The sequence below is a fragment of the Kwoniella shandongensis genome, chromosome 7, assembly GCF_008629635.2.
Source record: "Kwoniella shandongensis chromosome 7, complete sequence".
NCBI classification, from domain to species: Eukaryota; Fungi; Basidiomycota; class Tremellomycetes; order Tremellales; family Cryptococcaceae; genus Kwoniella; species Kwoniella shandongensis.
Window position 1 is genome coordinate 792,631 of NC_089293.1, and position 19,678 is coordinate 812,308.

Genomic DNA, 19,678 nt, shown 5'->3' on the forward strand with positions numbered 1-19,678 from the left:
CGGCGCTTACACTTGAATGTCGTCGTTGTCGACTGATAGAACGGAATCGTTTCAAGCCGTATGTCGCCCGAAAGACGGCATGGGACTGAGGGTATCGACATGCAGAATGTCGCCGATAAACTGTACATATATGGGTATAGATGATGCTAGGTATAGTCTCTTCTTTCCACGCCAGATCCCATCCCCCCCTCTGTTTTCACGTCCATCTAAGAACTCAGACTCGGTGCCATTGCGGGTGCGGGACTAGGAGCCGGTGTGGATGATGCGACCGCTGTCGATCCAGCGATTTCCGCTACATCTTTTAATTTCGCAGCGACAGCGTTTGCGCTCTACACATACACATGCCAATGTGTTGTTAGTCTCATGCTATACCAGCTTTGATTGAGATTTCACTCACCCTCCCAAAGCCTGTAAGATGGACATCAACGGCATCGAATTTGATCTTGATTTCCTTCTTGGCTCTGATGAGCGCGTCTCGATCTTTAGTCAGTTGGGCAAGGTGTGCTTCTCGCCTGGGAAGGACGTCAGTATACAAGATACTGGCGGTATAGGGACAAAGAAGATTGTGACTTTGCACACGACACTCACTTTGTGATCTCGTTGAGCTCGTTCTCCAATCTAGCGATTGTTACAGCATGCTCGTATCCCTCGTCGTCTTTCGGTGCTATGATATATCAAGAGATCGTTAGCTTCTATACCACTATGCAAAGATTCGAGGCTATGGTACAGCTTACGTAGTGAGGACAGTACACTCTCATCTGCTGAAGCTAAGAACGATTCGATATCCGGCAAGTCCAACTCCTCATATGCAGGTCTATCACAAACGCATGAACATCAACGTCAACTCCGAGCCCCTCTGTCACGATCAGATTGATAATGTCACTCACGCATACTCCATACATCTATCAATCTCCTCCTTGACTCTCTCCCTCTCATATTCTACCCCTCTCAAATCCCCATCTACCCCATCCAGCTCTTCTCTCGCCTCCGCCGCGCCAACCCGAGCAGCATTCAACAACACCTGACTCCGTCTCGTTATCTGTCTCATCAGAGCCGTCAAGACCGGTATAGGTAGTTTGGTAACATTGGGATCGTTTGTTGAGGATGGGGAGAGGTGCGCTTCGAGGGCCGATAGTAAGGGGTCAAGGTCGGAAATTGGGGATGAGGGGAGTGTGTTGGGCAGAGGGAGGAGGACCAGAGGGTCGATTGGGGAAGGTTCGGAGATGACGGATGGGAGGACCATTACGGCGTGTGTATTTCTGATCAGACTCAGAACTGTCTATGACTAGCACAAAGGTATACAATATGATGTATGTATCCTAACTGATCGACAGCATGAAGGTGCAGCTGAACTTGACAACAGGTGGAGGACAGAAGGGCAGCGAACGATATGACGTGGCATTTTCCTACACTTTGATCATAACAATCGGCTTCCTCGTCACGTCGGTCACTAGTTAATAGGATGAGTGGAGGATTCACGAGCGACTGGTGAACTGCAACAAAGACAGACATCAAGCCAAGAAAAGGAAAAGGGTTATTTAGCAACGCCCGCTTGAACCAAAACATCCACGTCAGCTGTGTCATACACTTGGAAGCTACTTCCGTATCATTCGCCATGTCCGATTATCCTTCTTCTCCACCACCTTCTTCCCCTCCACCAGCTGGACCTCCCCCCCTCTCTCCAGCTAGCGCCAGTACTTCCCAACGAAGATACTCGCCTGTCCGTCCAACGTCTGCCGCCGCCGCAGCACAAAAACAAAACGGGAACGGCATTTCTCCTAGTCCTAAGAAAACTCGTCGTGCTCGACCTGATTATTCTTTATCACCAACAACAAGCTCACATCGTGATTTACAACAACAAGACGATATGGACGTGGACGTAGATGCGGATGCGGATGATGGTCCCGATGTCAGTATGATGGATGTAGATGATGAGATTGAAGGCTTGTTAGGTGATGAAGAAGAGGACGATGATCATCAACGTCGACCGATAGCATCAAGGAGAACCGATAGTACACCTCGTGGCAAAGGAACGAATGGGGGAGACGAGGAAATGAAAGCTTCAGGCAGTGGGGTGGAGAAAAGGTGGAAGAGCTCAGTTCCGGGTTCAGGAGCACGAGGCGGAGGAGGAGAGGCGACGCATACCATTTGCGAGTGGGATGGATGTGAGGGAGATTTTGAGAATCCAGAGGAGCTGGTGGAACACGTCAAGGACGGTAAGTCATCTTCCGGTTGCCTGCCCACGTCGTCGTCGACTCTCTGTCTCCCACCTGGAGGATCTGCCCAGCACCAGTATACGGTGACCTACAGTCAAACCCCTAATGAGGCGTCCTCTTCGTCTTCAATCAACGATCCCATCCTCATCATTTGACAACCCAGCTTTGGTTTTCCTTCTCACCATGTCATACGTTCGATATCGCTCCGGAGTCATTGGCTGACAACAGTGCTTCTTCTCTTCTTCTGTTCCATCAACCTCATCCGACCATTCTGTATCCTCGACGTCCTTGCATTCTTACACTCATCGCCATCAACTTTCGACGACGCATACATCTGGTTCCCTTTACTACCGCACGAATCCCGCGTTCACTCCCTCAGTCCACGTCGCACCCACGAAAGAATTGTTTATATGTCATTGGCGAGCTTGTCCTCGCGGCGGCGCAGAACAAGCGTCAAGACATTCGCTCAGCACGCATATGCGTATGCACACGGGTGAAAGACCGTTCGAGTGTTCCCATCCTGGTGAGTGCGGTGTTGGGCGTATGTGGCTTGGTTACGCACAGCAAGCTGACCTGGTGGTTCCCCAACCAATCATCTTCTCTTTATCTTCTGTTCCTCCCTTCTCCAATCCCATTCTTCGTCCTTCTCATCGACGTCGCTCTCCACTTCACAGGCTGCAACAGTCGGTTCACCCGCTCCGACGCACTTCGAAAACATGTCCGATCGCAACATACCGACCGACCTACTCCCGCAGCTGTCCCTTCGCTTGATTCACCCAGCATCACTGGCCGAACTACCTCCAAATCCAAATCCAAGTCCACCCCTGTCACCGCTACAGCTGCTGCTACTGCAGATAGCAGTCGACGGGGTTCTAAAAAGCTCACAAATTCACCTCTGACGAACAAACCACTTCCACTGCCCTTACCCCCAACCCCGATAGTCATCCCAACAGTTTACGCCGGCTCCGGGACTGGTACCGGCACTGGTAGCGGTAGCGGGACAGGGACAGGGACAGGGATCGGTTCTCGGAATGCTCGTCCAACTCGACCTTCTCGAAGATTATCAGGTAACACCCTCAAATCAGATGCTGATCTGAGATTGGACGATGATCTGTACGATGTCATCGCTCGAGTCAGAGGGAGAGAAGTGTTAGAAGTGGAAGATGAAGAAGTTGAGATGATGAAATTCATTAGAGGGAGATATCCGAAACATGAGATGGAGAAGGGTAGACGTGGTAATCGAAAACAGAAAAAAGATGGAAAGAGAAAGAAAGATTATTCGGATGATAGTGATGCTGCAGGACATGACGAAGACGAGGAGGATGATGATGAATTACGACTTCGAAGTCGAAGTCAAAGTCCAATCAAAAGGAGGAGTAGAAGTGGAAGTAAAACCGAACTCGTGGTCGACGGGATCATACCGAATCCATATGATAACCCTTCACCATCGCATCATCTACCCCTCGAACCAGAATTGGTCGATACGATCCCCGACCCAGATCCAGATCCAGAATCAGGCAACGATGACGAGATTGAGATGGCATTGCTCTCAAGAACACAATGGCAGATCAGATACGTGATGACGAAAGCTAGGTTGATGTTGGTTGAAGAGGAGAATATAATGAGGAGAGAGGATTTGAAGTTCGAGTTGGAAAAGGCGGAAGAGGCTGCTGCTGCTGCTGCTGCCGCTGCCGCTGCCGCTGCGGCAAAGTAGGGGCTAGTTATCATTAGCGGAAGGAACCGCGAATCCAACCTTCATTGCGTTGTACAGTTCTCACGCATAATGTATACATCATTCGAACAAATCACCTGTGATTGAGACTGCATCTACCTCCTAGACCAACCTAACCGATCCGTCCGTTCCATATCTTACTCATACTCATCCAGACTAGTGGATCTGGGGCATGTGGACGCTTGCCTATAAGAGGTTGGATAGACATCAGCTTGACTTCCACACCCATATTGTGACCAGACACCTCGCCACTTACCCGGTTCCCAACAGCATCAGCAGCAGGCCAGAGCGACGTCGTTGTCTTTCGCTGAGTGTAAAAGTCGAGTCCTGATTTGCCGTAGAATGGTATATCACCCTTGAATGAACCCTTGTTACCTGACCAGTTGAACATGGGGAGAGGGACCTGCACGTGGAGAAGCGATTAGCATCGGTATCATCGTGCACCGCTTCGGCAAAATTATTGATATAGATTGGAACAGCGAAGCTGGACAGTACGGTTGAGGGATCAAATACGAAAACGGAATTGATTACGCACTGGGACAGCCACGTTCACACCGATCTGCCCAGGCTCAGCCTCGAGCTCAAACTTCCTCGCTGTCGATCCAGAGTTCGTAAAGACAGACGCTCCGTTTCCGCTACTCGATCGTCAGCGACATCACCTTTGTGTGACGGACTTGACTCACTATCTGTTGGCATTCACGATGGCAATTGCGTCATCCAAAGTATCGGCTGAGACGATGGTCAAAACAGGACCGAAGATCTCATCTCTGCACAGCCAAAGTATCAGTATCTCCAACAACTTGTCAAGCGAATTGTACGCTTGACTCACTTGTAGGCCTTCATTGTTGTCACAGCCTCGACAACGGTAGGTCCCACAAAGTTTCCGTGAGGGTATTCGGGAACTGTACAGCCTCGTCCGTCAAGCAAGACCTTGCCGCCCTCTTCTTCGACAGACGCAATGTAGCTCTCGATACGAGTCTTAGCTTCAGGCGAGATAACAGGTCCGCTGCAGAGATCGTGTCAGCTGTTTTTGAACATGGTCCATCACTCAGCTGAGACACACGTACAGATCTGTTCCTTCCTCGAATCCGCCTGATACCTTCAGTTCCTTTGCTCGCTCGATGAGTTCAGGGATCCATTCTCGTGCAGTACCAACGAAGATAGCTGTGAGATATCAGCTCCTTCCATTCCTACAGGTCGAAGAGTCACAAGACTTACCGACTGAAAGAGCCATGCATCGTTGACCAGCAGCACCGAAGGCAGCACCAGCGACCGCATTGAGGGTGAGGTTCTTGTTCGCTGGTGGAGAGGGTCAGGGACGAACGTATCGATGTCCAAAGGTCTACTTACCATCTGGCATGATCACAGCATGGTTCTTGGCTCCCAAATTGGCCTGGACCCGCTTTCCAAGAGGAGTAGCTCTGTGATCGTAGTCGATCAAACGCCTGGTAATAGTGGCGGCATGGGAGACTCACCTGTCATAGATATGCTTTCCAGCTTTGTCACCTCCGACGAACGAGATCGCCTTGATGGCGGGATCATCGCAAATCCTGTTGACGGTGGGTGCAGATCCATGCACACTACATCAATTCCAGGTTAGCATCAATCTCGCAAATCTGCACTTCGATCAGCTTACACATTGATGACTCCGGGTGGAACACCAGCCCTCTCGCACAGCTCTGCAATGATCATGGTCGCTCCCGGGTCACGCTCAGAAGGCTTGACAATGAGGGTGTTACCTTGAGTTCATGGTCAGCCAAGTTCAACGGCCGATATGGTATCCAGACTAGAATCAATTTCGAGAGAATAGTCACTCACCAGTGACAGTGGCAAGGGCAGCAGACCAAAGGACGATCATGGCAGGGAAGTTGAAAGGCGTGATAGCAGCCGTCACACCGAGCGGTAATCGTCTTGAGAAGGTATCCATGTCTTGGGAGACCTCCAACTTGTCTCCGAGGAGGGTCGAGGTGATAGCAGTGGCTGTCTCGACGACCTGAAGGCCTCGTCCGACGTCGCCTTGGGCGTCGGCGAAAGTCTTGCCTTGTTCAAGGACGATGGATTTAGCGATATCAGGGGAGTGTTGACGAATGAGGTGCTGGAGTCTAAGATAGGGGGAGTGGGTGAGTCAGCGGGGTTTCCAAAAAAGAGTGACTGGTGCGCGTCGACGCCGCGACCACTATGGGGCCTCCAGACACAACACATCATCACCGAAGCGTAGCAGTCATTTGTTAAGGAGGAGGGAGGGAGGGAAGGAAGGAGGGAAGGAAGGAGGGAAGGAAGGAGGGAGAGACCTACTCAAACATGACCCGCTGTCTTCGCATAATACTAGTCTTTGACCAAGTCTTGTACGCCTGACTAGCCGCTTCGACAGCTTGGGCGAACTCGTCGGCGGTTGTTTCTGGAACGGTAGTGAGGAGCGTTTGAGTGGACTAGGTTGGTGACAGGAGCAAAAAGTAAGGAATGCGTTAGCGGGGTTCTCTAAAGGACCACTACCACCATGTTTTGTGAGATTGTAGATATGCGCACGTCCAGATAGCTCCAAATTCACGCAATATTCCTCCGTCGGCTCCGAGTACTACGTGGAAGCATGATACCCTCTTTACGACACCGCACCTTCATCTAACGTCGAGACAGGCCAAATCACAGCCCATCACAAGTTCCAAACGCATCCTAACCCTCCCGTGGTACAGCCATCTCCACCTCATGGGAATACAGACATCCCACACCCATCTCCAGATTGGCATATAGCGAAAAAAGACTCACCGGATCCCTGACTTCCAACCACTTTTCCGCCTTACTCTCTGTGAACTCTCCCCCGATATAATTCATAGTCTTCCCTCCTGTAGCTGTCGTACCCCGCCATTTGGAGCTCACCTCCTCTGCTGCTTTGAGTGCGAGAGGTGAGAGTGTACCCTTTTCAACCTTTGAAGAGGAGGATGAAGAGGAAGCGAGGGCGGGTGAGGCGAATGACCGAGTAGCGGGTGCCGTTGCTCTCAGTCTCATTGAGAGTGAGAGGGAGAGTGGACGGGCGGTGGTAGTTCTTATCATCTTGATTCAGACCTTTGCTTTGCTTTGTTTAGATAGAACAGTATAGAGCAAGATGAGAAGTAAAGATGAATAGATTGTTTGATGGGACTGACGCGATACGACATCCCCCGCCTAGTCATATGGTGAGAGATACAATCTCGGCAAAAGTCTAACCCCATTTACCGAGTTCATCACCAGGTGATCAGGCTCTTTACCGAGTTTCAAGATTGGCGTCCTATCCTGGACTACTATCCTATCAGGTTTGCATGAATAATGACAATAATGACACCGAGATCCGAACCTATGCATCGGTGATATGATCTCTAGCTATCATGTACCATGCTATATGCAAACGAGTCCTGCCTATCAATGTCCTGTCATCAATCACGTGTATCGTATCGTTATCCCCATTCCGTGCGAGAAGCCTCCTCACGACGCCGGAGCCTTGATCTCCTCGACCATCGGAGGGACCACTACACCATCTCCTTGTTCTTCTTCTAGCCTGTCACCGGCGACCATGGAGAACTCGGTCAAGTCGACCAGCGCCAATGGACCGGGTTTGTAACAGTTTGTTCTCATCAGGTCGAGCTGAGTTCGAATCATCCAGTGCTGTGATCGGGTCGAGCGGAATTTACAGGTTTGATATTGATTGTTGACGATGCGAATAAGAGGCGGTATATAAATCAGATTGAGCGAGTCATGACGGGTCGTTAGGCAAGATGACACGAGCGAGTTCGGCAGCAGGAGAGAGAGGCGGCACGCCATCAGATTTCGTTCCAGAAGGTGTTGTCATAGGCATTCCGTCAGATCGTTCAGACGAGGAGGAGGTATCAGGAAGAGGAAGTGGGGTAACCGATAACTGGCCGTAAGCTTTCAGATACAGCTTGTAAGCCAGAGAGAAAGTTACGTGTGCTACAGAGTAATACCGCCATGAAGACCATGGGAAGGTGAACCTGTCTAATCCCGCCAGAGGTAGTTTCTCGGGATTGGCTACGATCTGCGGGAGGCGAAGGAACAAAGAGAATAAATCAGCGATTTGCAGCATGCCGCACAGTAGAGACGTAGCGTATGACCCAGAAAAGTGTTCAAATCATTGGAGTAGTGGGGAGTGGATTAGGACTGAAGGTGAACGTTTTAACCCACCTCCTTCTTCAGAGCGGTGAAAGCGCCAACTCTATCGGTCAAAACCGCTTTCACCCCCCAGCTGATCGCTACCCTCATCTCCCTCTCATCATTTACCGTCCAGAGCGTCACCTCTTTGCCTTTCTCTCTACATTCCTCCAGGAATGCTTTCCCCTCGGCGCTCATCATCAATGGGAAACACAAAGAGAATCCATCACAGTGGTCCCAGAAGTACTTGCGGACGACGGGGATCGTGAAGCCAATATGATATCGGCGACATTGTGGGAGGTATTTCAAGGAGGGAGGAATGAACAGTGGATGCCATAGACCGAGGATGATTCGAGGACAGAGGGAAGTAGCGTTGTCGTCGTATTTTCTACGAGGGAGACGTGGTCAGCAAGCAGAAATTTTGACTGCGAAGAACCGGTCACATCGTCAACAAAGACGTACCCAATGATTCTAGCCATCTCAGGCTGCGAAGGTGATTCAGTCAGTCAGTACCCGCTGCACTCGTGCCCACTGTGCGTTACTCACGAAAAGTCGTTCCGGGTCGTTCTGCATCTTGCAATCAATCTACAATGTTCAGTCCATGTCAGCCTTGATATCCGACTTGGTAGTGCCATGGAACCGCAGCTGCTATGGTAGCGAGCGAAACTCACATTCAACGTAACATGTCTGTTCTGGGGCTACAGAGGACCGTATCAGCTGGCATCTACCATGTGAAATTGTTATGACTCACCTCCATGAGCAATGCGATGAGCTCGTCGAAACGCGGGATAGGCTGTATAGGCTCCTTGGTCGTCCGAACGTGTCTGATTGAACAAGCATGTCAGCTTGTGTTGTCACCTACCTCGAACAGAGGAGCGTAGCAGCACTGGTGTGCCTGATCCTGTGTGGTCTGTAACTCGGACCACACTGGTGACCACATTGGCGAGGAAGTACAAGTTTGACTCACTCGATCACGTCCTTCCACGGTTGATCTTTGATCAGACCCGTTCCAGTCGTCGTTCGATTCAGAGTCGGATCGTGGAACATGAGCACGACGCCATCGGAAGTTGCATGCACGTCTGCGGAGAGAGTGGTCAGCTTAACCTATGCAATTTATGAGGTAGTGCTAGGAGAACAGAAGAGTTCTAGTCCACTGTACGGAGACAAGGCCTGATCGGATGTTTGGTGGCCGGTCAAGAGAACGGTGCTCACCACTCTCAATACCATCACATCCTTCTTGAATAGCAGCTTGAAAACTCGCAAGTCTAGCTCAGTCATGTAGAATCAGCATCCACCCGGCTCTTCATCGTCTCCTAAAGACGAGTTCTCAAGTGATCTCGACGACGAACTCACGTATTTTCAGGCAAATGAGCCGATGCACCTCGATGTCCCCAACATTCAATGTCCTTCGGCTGTCTAAATGGTATAGGACCGTTCTCCGATATCGCGCGAGGTGAGGGAGTGGGAGCGGATGACATAGTGTTGGAGTGTGTTTGCGTGTCCGTAGAACAGTAGGTTCGGGAGGCGCTCGGCCAGTGCTGAGCAGAGCTGAGGAGCTGATTGGTCGTAGTAGTTGAGGTTGGAACCGTAACTAAGGCGATTCGGAAGTCGCACTTCTATCGAGCGGTGCGAAGAATTCAATTGTGATGTCTGCCGCCGACGAGACAGGATGCCGAAAGAAGAGAAGCAAGTTTACAAAGTCAACGTCAAGCGTAGAAACGATGATTCAAAGACAGTGTGTCATTTATAAATCCGCTGTACTAATGAACTGCGCACTTCGTCATGCTGAATCAGGGAGTAAAGGAGTAAAGTGTATGCTTGTGTTACTCCTGAACCCCTGCATGAACAGTGAGTGTAGAGGTGAACGAGCAGAGGTGCGTGGGCGATGTAAGATGGGGTACAATCCAGGGTGATGATGGTGAGCTTGCACGTTCCGAGCTTCGGTTATCGGCTAACAGAACAACGTTTGTCCAAATCCAACTCGATCACGTTCATCTCTATCATGAAAGTCAACAATCACGTCCGATACACTTCGCTATCGCTCTATAACGCGTACACACGAACACTGACGGTAGCAAATGCCTAATACAAGCTGCATACTTATATTGGCTCCAAACCTCATGATGAACCATGTTTGTCACCCCCGTTGACAGCCATCAATATTCTATATAAGTTACACCAAACTTGCCCTTTTTACTCTTCCAACGCATCATCACCTTCTCCACCACTGCTCAAACCCAAATCTTCACCTTGTCCATAACCCAATCTCGCTCCCTTCTCCCTCAGATAGTTGACAACCTCCCCACCTCGCCTTGTACCCTTTGGCAGGGGTCTTTCCCAATCGCTAACTCCATTCTGCTCGTCCTCCTTACTGACCTCGACAACCTCGCCTCCAAACTCTTTGGCAAGCCAGAAAGAGGCGTTCACATCTGCGTTATCCTGTTCGAGCTCTAGCAGAACCTGCGCAAGCTGACGAGCGGCTTCAAGTCGCACTCGGAGTACGTGTCGGACGAGAACTCGTGAGGATAGTCGTTTCGGTCGTACATATACCTCTTTTTCGACAGTGGGTGGCAGGCCAGCAACTTTTGGTGGATCAGGTGCAAAGAGGGAAGACGAGGCGATGAATGAAGGGAGGGGCATCTCGAAATCTCGAGGTAGCCAAACACCGACAACGAGACGCCAGGCCGCGACCAGACGTTTCATACTACATGCCCCCCGTCGTCAGCTTTGTAACACGCAAAAAGAGTATGCACACTCACGCAGTATAGTTCTCATCAACCAAGGCTGAGTGGTAGCGACCCAACACCCAAACAACCCCAGCAGCCAATGCCGCGCCCAAGGTCACTTGCTTGAAAACGGCCCACAAGCTGAAAAACAACACGGGATATGTCAAGAAGCTCAACAAAAGCCCAAAGACGACCTTCATCTGAGCCTGAGTCTCCAACTCGTCTTCCGCGAGCCGAGCACCAAGAATGCCGACAATGTAGATCGGGATGTGAATCAACATCGGTACAATGAAGAACGGCAGGCGGACGAAGCAAGAGAGCGAGTCTTTGATGAGAAGCCAGAGGGTAGAGAAGCGGTTGGGCAGGTCAATCGGTCGAGATGGGTTCAGATTTCTGGGGAGTTTGAGGTCGACAAGTGCGGCATTGGACAGTCGAGAGGAGGAGAGAAGACGGTGATAAGTAGCGAGTAGCTTCTTGAGTTCGGCAACGCTGTCGTTGGGAGTGCTGAAAATGTCCACGAGACTGCGATAAATATCGCGCATCAGTTTCAGCCAAGTATAGCAGCTTGTCACGGATTCGTCGGTACCACTCACGTTTGGGAGACGTTAACATAGTCCGACAAAGCCAAGTCATCATCTCGCTCCCAAAGGAGCTCCCTCGCCATCTGCGCAGCGTATGCAGTGTCCCTAGATCAGTGAAATCAGTCTGTGTCGGGATCTTGTCTATTCTAGTGAAACACACATACCAGTCTGGCGCATTGACCGTCATTTGCCTAAACTCCGTATCAATCTTCCTCGTCAATCGCTTGACTGCCAGTTTACCCGCTCCATCATCGGGACTCATAAACTCGGACTCGTAGTCCTCCATATAGATAGGCTCTCCATAGCTATGCGGGCATTGTCAGCTTTACTTCGACCATCGCGCGCCACGCGAAGCGTCAGCAACTCACTGTACCACGACTCGACTTCTGTACTTTGACTTATCGACATAAGCAATCCCAACAGGGATGACCACCGCCTTCCTTCCCTTCTTCGCTCCTTTGTTCTCTTCTGTACCTTGGAGATATCTCACGTATTCTAGAGCAGCCCAGGAAGTACCGTCTTTCAGGGGGATAAGATGAGGTTCGGTGTGTGATGTCCCTTCGGGGAAAACACCTATTGATTCGCCTTGAGCGAGGGCTATGAAGAAGGATAATATCAGGTCAGTTCCCGTCATCACATGCAAGGAGGGTGTAGGTCGTAGAGTTGGGGGATGTCGCGGAGAAATGATCTTCTTGGAGAACGAAAGCACGGTCTGCCGCAAAAGAGTGGTGACTCACCTTCGAATGTTCCTTTAAACAATTTCTGATTATTTTTCGTTTTTCGATCGACAGCTGTTCATAATTTCAATGGAGGACTCTTGAGCTTGTTTCGTGGACCGCTCTCCGGGGATATGAAGCTCACCAATGTTTCCAGCATTTCTCAATAACCATCCGACCGCTGGATTCTTGAACAACGAGTCCTTCACCTGTGTTGTGAGAAGACTAGGATCAGCAATGGTACCCATAAACAAGTCGATGAATCTCATTGGGATGCACTCACCCAATAATGAAGGAAGTGGTCGTGCGGAACTGTATTACTGAGGATTGCAGGCTATATCGACATGACATTGTCAATCGATATTTGACGGTGTATTGAACTCGGAAGACTCACGTCGAGAGCCATATTGGCATGAGAACAAGCGCTATATAACTGAGAATCAGCTTGCGGCCCTATGGCATAGATAGGTCAAGCTAATGCCTATGCTGAGATAAGACACCGAGCATTGGATGGACGAGGAGGACACTCACAAGATGATAGGTCCCTCTGCAGGAACATTCTCCCCTCCGTACACTTCAATCTCTCGGAAGAACGAACATATCGCAGAGTCTGCTAGCTTCCTCAAGGGAGCATGAGTGAATCCGAACGGCATGATCGGGGGGTAATGCGGAGTGGTCAATATGATATCAAAGATGATGAAGACGAGACCAAGGATGAAGTGAAGTGGGTGTTGAACGGAATCAGCCAAGCATTCAAACATCGGTTCTCGGCTCAAGGTGGTGATTGCCCAATGTTCCCCCATTCCAGGGAAGTGGAGATTACGTAAGTCTGACCTCCACTTTGTTGGTCCACGCACGGCCCATTCCTACCTGCCCCCAGTTATATAGTACAGTATGCATGCATATACCGCATAATCGGGGAGAGCTACCAGTTGCTTTCCTTTCTCTTCTCAGCACCTCCTCTGACGAGCCACAACGTTCTTCCATCCATCTACCACCTTCTCGATATCAACTCGGATTGAGCCCTTCTTCGATAGCGACACCATGCCTACACACTTCCTCGACCTCGACGATGACATCCTCATTCATATCGCCCACTACATCCAGCCAGACAGGGGAATACCGATCCCTTCCTTCGGTCCACATTGGGAGAACTTTGCGCCCGATATTGGCGAGAGTCACAATAGCGATATGCTGTCTCTGCGAGCGACGTGCACGAGGCTGTGTGGGATCATCAGACTGGAAGGACTTCATGTACGATTGACGTCGTACGAACAACTGGAAGCATGGTTATTCTGGGGTCCAAGTGCCATTCTGAAGGGAGTTCGGTGAGCTACTTAGAAGCTTTCATGCTCACATTGGATCATAAGCTGACTTGAATCAATATGATAGTCGTCTAGAAATCGACCTGCCCGATGACGAACTTTCATTGTCCTCGACCTGGAATACTTGGAGCGGTATATCAAGACTTCTTAACGAAATGACTTCCCTTCAAGAAGTGATTATTCAGTCACTACTACACCTTTGTACCCACACGATCGCTGGTCCACTCGACTTATTCCTTAACCTCGATGCCTTGTCTATACAAGTCAAGTGCGCCAGTTGCGCCGATGTGCTTCCTCGTCTCTTGGTCCCTCAAGCTCCGAATATTCGTTCCTTGAAGATGTGCGTCTCCACATCGAACCAACCGTCGAACAATGGAAGCGCTAGCTCCTCGATAGACGATCTTTGTGAAGCTTGGAAGACACGATGGCCTACTCGTCAAATTCCTCTGGAGACCGTCTTTCTGCGGGTACCCTATGCCAAAAAGACAGTCGAAACGGTTATTGGATCCTGCTCCTCGCTGCCTCAGCTTCGAAACGTATCGATCATCCCATTTGTCGAAACCAGCATGATTTGCGACTACGTGATGTTTCCTTGGAATTCAGTCACATGCAAGGCTATATACAACGTCGAAACAAACCAATATGAGGCGATAAGGCAGCCTTCCTGGGAGGTGAGTACGATACCGTTCCCCATTACCAAGAACAGAAGGATGACCCGTCATTCGCCCAGAAGACGCTTCGATCGAAGATGAGTAGCCTAAAGAGTCTGCCTAAGCTGGAAAGCCTGGATTGTTTTCTATCATTCATGGTAACGCTCGAAGGTTCACTCAAGAGGTTCGGAGATAAGTCCCGAACCGAATCGAGATCGGAATTTCAATCTCGGCTCGACTCCCGAGAGCAAGACGAGGTGCGTTGGCGCGCACAAATGATGGCTGCCGAAGCAGCCGTGAAGAGTTTGTTATTACGCTTGATCGAAGAACAGCTCGCCTCCGCTGTGTACCTCAAGACTGGAGCTATCTGGGAACAATCGATAGTGGCTCAATAGACATTACTCTATGGAGAAGGTGGACATGGCATCTGGAACAAGGGCCAACTATCATAGTTGACCCCGAGCCCGAGATGGTGATACCGACCTTCGCAACCAACGATGACGGCGCCAAAGCAAGACAGTCGCATGATGAGTAGTGATAGTCAGAGTGGGAATGATATCAATCATGTTGTGTTCCGATTTTTCGTTACAGCAGAACTGATATAACATGAGCAATGACCTATATTGTGTTCGTCATTCTCTTCCAATCCTCGAAGTGATCACCAATGAGTCTGGGATAAAATGCCAATAAATACCTTCGGATATTGCTTGTGACAGGCGGTGATGACCGCTTTTGTATACCAATCGCCCCTCCACTCTTGTTGAAATTTATTATCTCTCCTCTTTCTTTTATCTTGTCCACCTTGTATCTCACACTTAAGCCGATACACACAACATCGTACAGCCAAGATGTCCCAACAAGGTCAGTCGCGCAGCAATCTCATACATCTCTCGACTTTCCACTGACATCTTCGTCTGCTTTCAGATCTTGACTCTGCCGTGCTCTCTTATCTGATCAAGAGGGGATTCACCAAATCCACTAAAGCGTTCGAGAAAGAAGCGAGCGTCAAACCTGCTCAAGACGGAAAACTCGAAGAAGCATGGACCAAGTTGACTGCACCATCGGCAAAGTGAGCCTTGCCACTCACTGATCAAAGTGAGATAGACAGGCTGATGCTTTGACCCAGGGCCGATGCGGATGTTGAGATGGCTTCTGATAGCTCGGACAGCGAAAGCGAGTCCGAGTCCGATTCTGAGTCCTCAAGCAGCTCTTCATCATCATCATCTTCCGACTCTGAGTCTAGCGACGATGAGGATGAGCCCAAGACAGCTGCCAAACCAACTGGTATGGCGGATCTCCACTCCATTCTGCCGATAGCTCGCTAATTCAACTGCGTTTGTAGAACCAGCTGCCATCCCTCTTCCCGAGTCTGACTCTGACTCGGACTCTGATTCCGACTCAGACTCCGATTCCAGCTCTTCCAGCTCTTCTTCGTCCTCTTCTTCTGCTTCCACTAGCAAGAAAGAACAAGATCAACCCACTTCTGCTTTGTCAAGCGTCACACTCAAGGGCGACTCTGCCTCATCTTCGTCATCATCCTCCTCTTCGTCTTCCGACTCGGACAGCGATTCCGAGAGCGAGAGCGAAGCGGAGAAATCCAGTGACAAGACTGCGAAGAAGTTCTTGGATGTTGAGGCTGAGGAGTCAAGCAGCGACGACTCGAGCGATAGTGAATCTGAGTCCAAGTCGGAATCGGATTCTAGCTCAGGTGGGTGTCATTATCTCGACAGCTACAGTCGGCCAAGCTAACCATCCTGTTGAATGTTGTAGAATCCTCTTCGTCCTCATCTTCTTCGTCATCTTCCTCCTCGTCCGAGTCTGAGTCGGAATCCGAAGAAGAAGCGGATCCAGCCAAACCTGTAATCGGGACTAAGCGAAAAGAACGATCCCCTTCCACTTCGTCATCCTCTTCATCTTCGTCCTCATCTTCATCCGGTTCCTCGTCATCCAGCTCTTCCAGCTCTGGTTCTTCCAAACCTGCCGTTGTGGTCGTGACCACCAAAAAGCGAAAGCTCGAAGACGGTACTGAGGAAATCACATCCACCACCACCGTCACCCCTTCGCACAAGTCGACCACCCACCCCGCTCGAACGGCTATGATCGACGGATCTGGATCGTCTACTCCTAATGGAATGGACACACCGACTAGTGCCAATGGGAAGAAGGGCAGAGTGCAAGGACAGAGATTTGAGAGGATCAAGCCTGAGACAGTCACCTTCCACCACGACGGTTTGAAGGATAACTCATTCGATGCTAGGGTAAGTGCTGATTTCTGTTCTGTACGCGGCATTGAGGTACCGATCGAGGTAACTGATGTCTATTCCGCCATGCCGCGTAGGAACGAATGGGTGCCAACCCCAACGATTACGGAGCCAAAGCTTCTCGAGACTTGATCGTTACTCGAGGAGCCGGATTCAGAAAGGAGAAGAACAAGAAGAAGCGAGGAGTGAGTGACAACAATTGAAGCCTAACAGGAAGTGTGATCTGGAAAGCTGACGAGATTGCCATTGCAGAGCTACGTCGGTGGAGAGATCACACTCGCTACCCACAGTATCAAGTTCGACGACTAGGCGGTCGCTTTCGACCCAAAGCGAGGATATTCTACCCTGCATTAGGCTGTTTAGTGTAACACTTAATCCAGTCCCTGTCTCCTCTTGGACGCTCTTCCTGCAACTCCTTTTGAGCTCTACGAGCTTTTTTTGTATTTGACTTTTGTTCTTGGTACTGCAGGTATTTGCATTTTAGATATATATGGATGGATGGATGGTATACTAGTTATGTTCTATGATGATCAAGCGCTGCAAAAAGTGAACTCGATCGCACTTCATACTACAGATATTTACTACCTCGCCTCTCCGGTCATTTGGCATTCAAGATGTGACCCTAAAATAGATTGATTTGATTGGCTCACTGCAGATTCAGTGTGCTCATTTTAATAGCGGGTGAGCGAGGGTGTGAGAGACACGAGTCGTGAATGACGTTGAGCGCTTTGACCGCGTCCTTGTTTTCGATGACTACGAGATGAGACGGGAGAAAATCATCAGCATCTGCTTCGCAACTCGAGTATCATCCGTTCGCCTTATGGCGGCAGTATTGCCAGCATCTCCAAGCCGTATTGAATCAGGTTGAGACGTAGGGGAATGATCAACTTACCACAAGAGATATTGATCTCACTAGCACCCTGACTGATCATCTCAATGTTGATCATCTTCCTTGCCAGACTATCAAACATCAATCCAGCCGATCCAATTGCGTTCCTCATATTCCTTCCTACCAACGAGAGGATCGCCATATCTTTTGAGATTGTGATATCGCCGATCTTCTCGAGATCACGGACGAGTCGATCGAGTCGCTTTTTGTTCAGGAAATCTTGCATCGCCATTGAGACCTGCGATAAGAGTAATAGAGGCGTCAATCTACTGTCAAGAGTAGAAACATTCGACGCCGACAGAGCCGAGCCGAGCCGAGCCGAAGCTCGGTGAAGTAAAAAAGGATGGTTGCACACTCACGTGAACCTCGCTCGTGCTGATGAGATCGACGACAACTCCCGCTCTGTCCAAGGTACCAAAGATCCTCGCCAAGAAACCGTGCGACAACGTCTTTCGATTACTGTGTATGTTCAAGACGATAATACTATCCTTGATAGTAACAGCCGTTGGCATCCTCTCGTCCACACCACCTCCATCATCCCTCCTCTCGCTTCCATCCTCTCCGAGAATCGCAACTCGTTCTTTTTGAGGAGGAACACTATCCAATCCTCTTGGGAAACTCTCATCGGGGTAAATGACCGTCCCTCCTCCGGAAGGGTTTTCAACATTCTTGATTCGAATAGGGATTCGAGCTCGGATAACTTGTTCCATAGTGAAAGGATGGATGACCTCGGAACCGTAATATGTCAATTCGGCAGCTTCGTCAGGTGTAATCACGGGGACGAGTCGAGCGGAAGGGACTTTTCGAGGATCGGCAGTGAAGATTCCGTCGACCTCTTTCCACACTTGGAGTTCGGAGGCGGCGAGTCCAACAGCGCAGAGAGCGGCACAAAGATCCGTGTAGCCTCGACCGATTTGAGCGAGGAGTGATCCTGGAACGGCACCAAAGTAGCCTAGTAGTGTGATTTACTGTATCAGCTTCATTGTCCAGCTCACCAGACAAACGTCCTCGCAGACGAACACAGTCCAAGGCATTCGAAAGAAAAGAGCAGTCGCGACTCACCAGTAACGACCGGCACTCTTTGACCACATTCTCTCAACCTCTCTCCCAACTTGACCGCAAGTTGATCGTAAAAGTCCTGACCAAGCTGTGCAACTCCTTGGTCGCCAGAACTCGCAAGCGCGGATTCAGACGCCGCTGACATGGCTGCATCGACGATATTGTCCAGCACGACGAGTTCGGAGTCGACTCCCTGCAAAGCGAATCATAACAATCATGTTAGCCGGTCCGTGCCATAACTTACTTGCCTTGCTCAAGTGAAGTGACGTGGGAGACTCACTCTATCTCTGAGAGCAGCAGCGACGATTTTGCATGCTAGTTTTTCACCTGTACCGACAATGGAATCTTGACTTCTTGGACTGATCTCGTCGATGATCTGTACCAATGTATATATCAGCACAGCGCGTTTACGAACGAGGACGGAGGGGAAACACTCACCTGAGCAGCTTGTAGAAAACTTCTCAAATCCTCACAATCCCCTTCAATCTCAAATTCCAATTCGTCTCTCAATAACCCGGCTCTCAAGGTCGCTCTGGCCGCTTCCAAATGTCCCTTTTTGATAATATCCACTGTGGCGTGGAAAGCTGGTAAGTCGGAATTACTGCTCGAGGAAGCTGAAGTTTCTCCGAGGGGACTCTGAGGTGGGGATCTTGATCTAATATTGGCGCTAGAAGTGAATGGGGACGGACTAGCACTTCGAGCTGAATCGAGTTGTGTAAGAGAAGAGATGGAAGATGACATGCCTGATCCGCCCGATGCAGAAAGGTCTTTACCGAAGAATCCAGAACCGACTCTTTTGGGGAAGAAAGGTGTAGTGGTCCCAGACTGTGATTGAGAGGAAGAACGTTGTCGTTGATTAGAGGATGATGGTCCTTGAAGAGCTTCACGGGATGCTTGAAGTAACAAGTTTGTAGTTCCGAGAGCTTTGGTATGTGATGATCGAGCAGAACAAACCAAGGCGACTCGAGAGTTGTTGGCAATGTATGATCTAAACCCCAGAACAAAGATCAGTCTGCGTCGCTTGCTTTTCCTTGGTAAGGGAGATGGAAGCAGCCACCTCGAGCTTGCTTTCTAGCTACTTGCGGGTAGTGGCCAGCTACAGAATGATGAGGAACGGCTCCTCTACTCACTCTACGATCTTGGTGATACTGTCCAAACTCTTCCCAACAGATGTTCCACCATATTTCTGCACTACCCAAGGTACGTTATCATCTGCTGAATTTCGAAGCAATTCCTCGGGCGTAGCGCTTGTCGGTGTCGATGTGTCCGACATGATTTGTGCTTTTTTGGTTGGTCAGTCAGTGAGAGATGGTGATTCGATAGCCCTCCCTCTTGGAGATATCCTAAGATGTGTGTAGTTGTGAAGTGTATGCAGAACAGGAGTTC

At 49.9% G+C, this 19,678-nt stretch overlaps 8 protein-coding genes across 8 annotated transcripts; 3 read left to right on the forward strand and 5 right to left on the reverse strand.

Moving 5' to 3' along the window:
- Positions 1-206: 206 nt before the first annotated feature.
- Positions 207-1,243, reverse strand: CI109_104167 (uncharacterized protein; the record flags this gene model as incomplete). The annotated part of the gene is made up of 5 exons (XM_032004089.1): positions 207-329; positions 398-512; positions 589-664; positions 735-814; positions 888-1,243. The coding sequence occupies 5 exons, from the start codon at positions 1,241-1,243 to the stop codon at positions 207-209; spliced, it is 750 nt and encodes a 249-aa protein (XP_031861691.1).
- Positions 1,244-1,615: 372 nt separating this feature from the next.
- CI109_104168 (uncharacterized protein) lies at positions 1,616-3,930 on the forward strand (the record flags this gene model as incomplete). Its single annotated transcript, XM_065967426.1, has 3 exons — positions 1,616-2,216; positions 2,596-2,739; positions 2,891-3,930. The coding sequence occupies 3 exons, from the start codon at positions 1,616-1,618 to the stop codon at positions 3,928-3,930; spliced, it is 1,785 nt and encodes a 594-aa protein (XP_065823498.1).
- A 174-nt stretch (positions 3,931-4,104) lies between these two features.
- On the reverse strand, positions 4,105-6,996 carry CI109_104169 (methylmalonate-semialdehyde dehydrogenase (acylating); the record flags this gene model as incomplete). Its single annotated transcript, XM_032004087.1, has 13 exons — positions 4,105-4,134; positions 4,205-4,351; positions 4,484-4,583; positions 4,632-4,715; positions 4,778-4,954; positions 5,016-5,112; positions 5,167-5,247; positions 5,299-5,369; positions 5,424-5,528; positions 5,585-5,687; positions 5,767-6,050; positions 6,244-6,377; positions 6,712-6,996. The coding sequence occupies 13 exons, from the start codon at positions 6,994-6,996 to the stop codon at positions 4,105-4,107; spliced, it is 1,698 nt and encodes a 565-aa protein (XP_031861689.1).
- A 408-nt stretch (positions 6,997-7,404) lies between these two features.
- On the reverse strand, positions 7,405-9,563 carry CI109_104170 (uncharacterized protein; the record flags this gene model as incomplete). Its single annotated transcript, XM_032004086.2, has 10 exons — positions 7,405-7,584; positions 7,883-7,972; positions 8,119-8,473; positions 8,548-8,570; positions 8,632-8,670; positions 8,757-8,783; positions 8,837-8,909; positions 9,053-9,164; positions 9,298-9,350; positions 9,439-9,563. The coding sequence occupies 10 exons, from the start codon at positions 9,561-9,563 to the stop codon at positions 7,405-7,407; spliced, it is 1,077 nt and encodes a 358-aa protein (XP_031861688.2).
- A 715-nt stretch (positions 9,564-10,278) lies between these two features.
- Positions 10,279-12,761, reverse strand: CI109_104171 (uncharacterized protein; the record flags this gene model as incomplete). Its single annotated transcript, XM_032004085.1, has 10 exons — positions 10,279-10,789; positions 10,845-11,333; positions 11,405-11,497; positions 11,557-11,697; positions 11,761-11,989; positions 12,130-12,183; positions 12,254-12,317; positions 12,392-12,442; positions 12,503-12,533; positions 12,640-12,761. 10 exons carry the CDS (start codon positions 12,759-12,761, stop codon positions 10,279-10,281), a joined length of 1,785 nt encoding a protein of 594 aa, XP_031861687.1.
- A 391-nt stretch (positions 12,762-13,152) lies between these two features.
- Positions 13,153-14,478, forward strand: CI109_104172 (uncharacterized protein; the record flags this gene model as incomplete). Its single annotated transcript, XM_032004084.1, has 3 exons — positions 13,153-13,436; positions 13,501-14,104; positions 14,164-14,478. The coding sequence occupies 3 exons, from the start codon at positions 13,153-13,155 to the stop codon at positions 14,476-14,478; spliced, it is 1,203 nt and encodes a 400-aa protein (XP_031861686.1).
- Positions 14,479-14,931: 453 nt separating this feature from the next.
- On the forward strand, positions 14,932-16,653 carry CI109_104173 (uncharacterized protein; the record flags this gene model as incomplete). The annotated part of the gene is made up of 7 exons (XM_032004083.1): positions 14,932-14,944; positions 15,008-15,152; positions 15,210-15,367; positions 15,426-15,791; positions 15,854-16,341; positions 16,422-16,529; positions 16,597-16,653. 7 exons carry the CDS (start codon positions 14,932-14,934, stop codon positions 16,651-16,653), a joined length of 1,335 nt encoding a protein of 444 aa, XP_031861685.1.
- A 337-nt stretch (positions 16,654-16,990) lies between these two features.
- On the reverse strand, positions 16,991-19,565 carry CI109_104174 (uncharacterized protein; the record flags this gene model as incomplete). Its single annotated transcript, XM_032004082.1, has 7 exons — positions 16,991-17,097; positions 17,237-17,471; positions 17,593-18,185; positions 18,296-18,485; positions 18,573-18,668; positions 18,731-19,280; positions 19,423-19,565. 7 exons carry the CDS (start codon positions 19,563-19,565, stop codon positions 16,991-16,993), a joined length of 1,914 nt encoding a protein of 637 aa, XP_031861684.1.
- Positions 19,566-19,678: the final 113 nt, after the last annotated feature.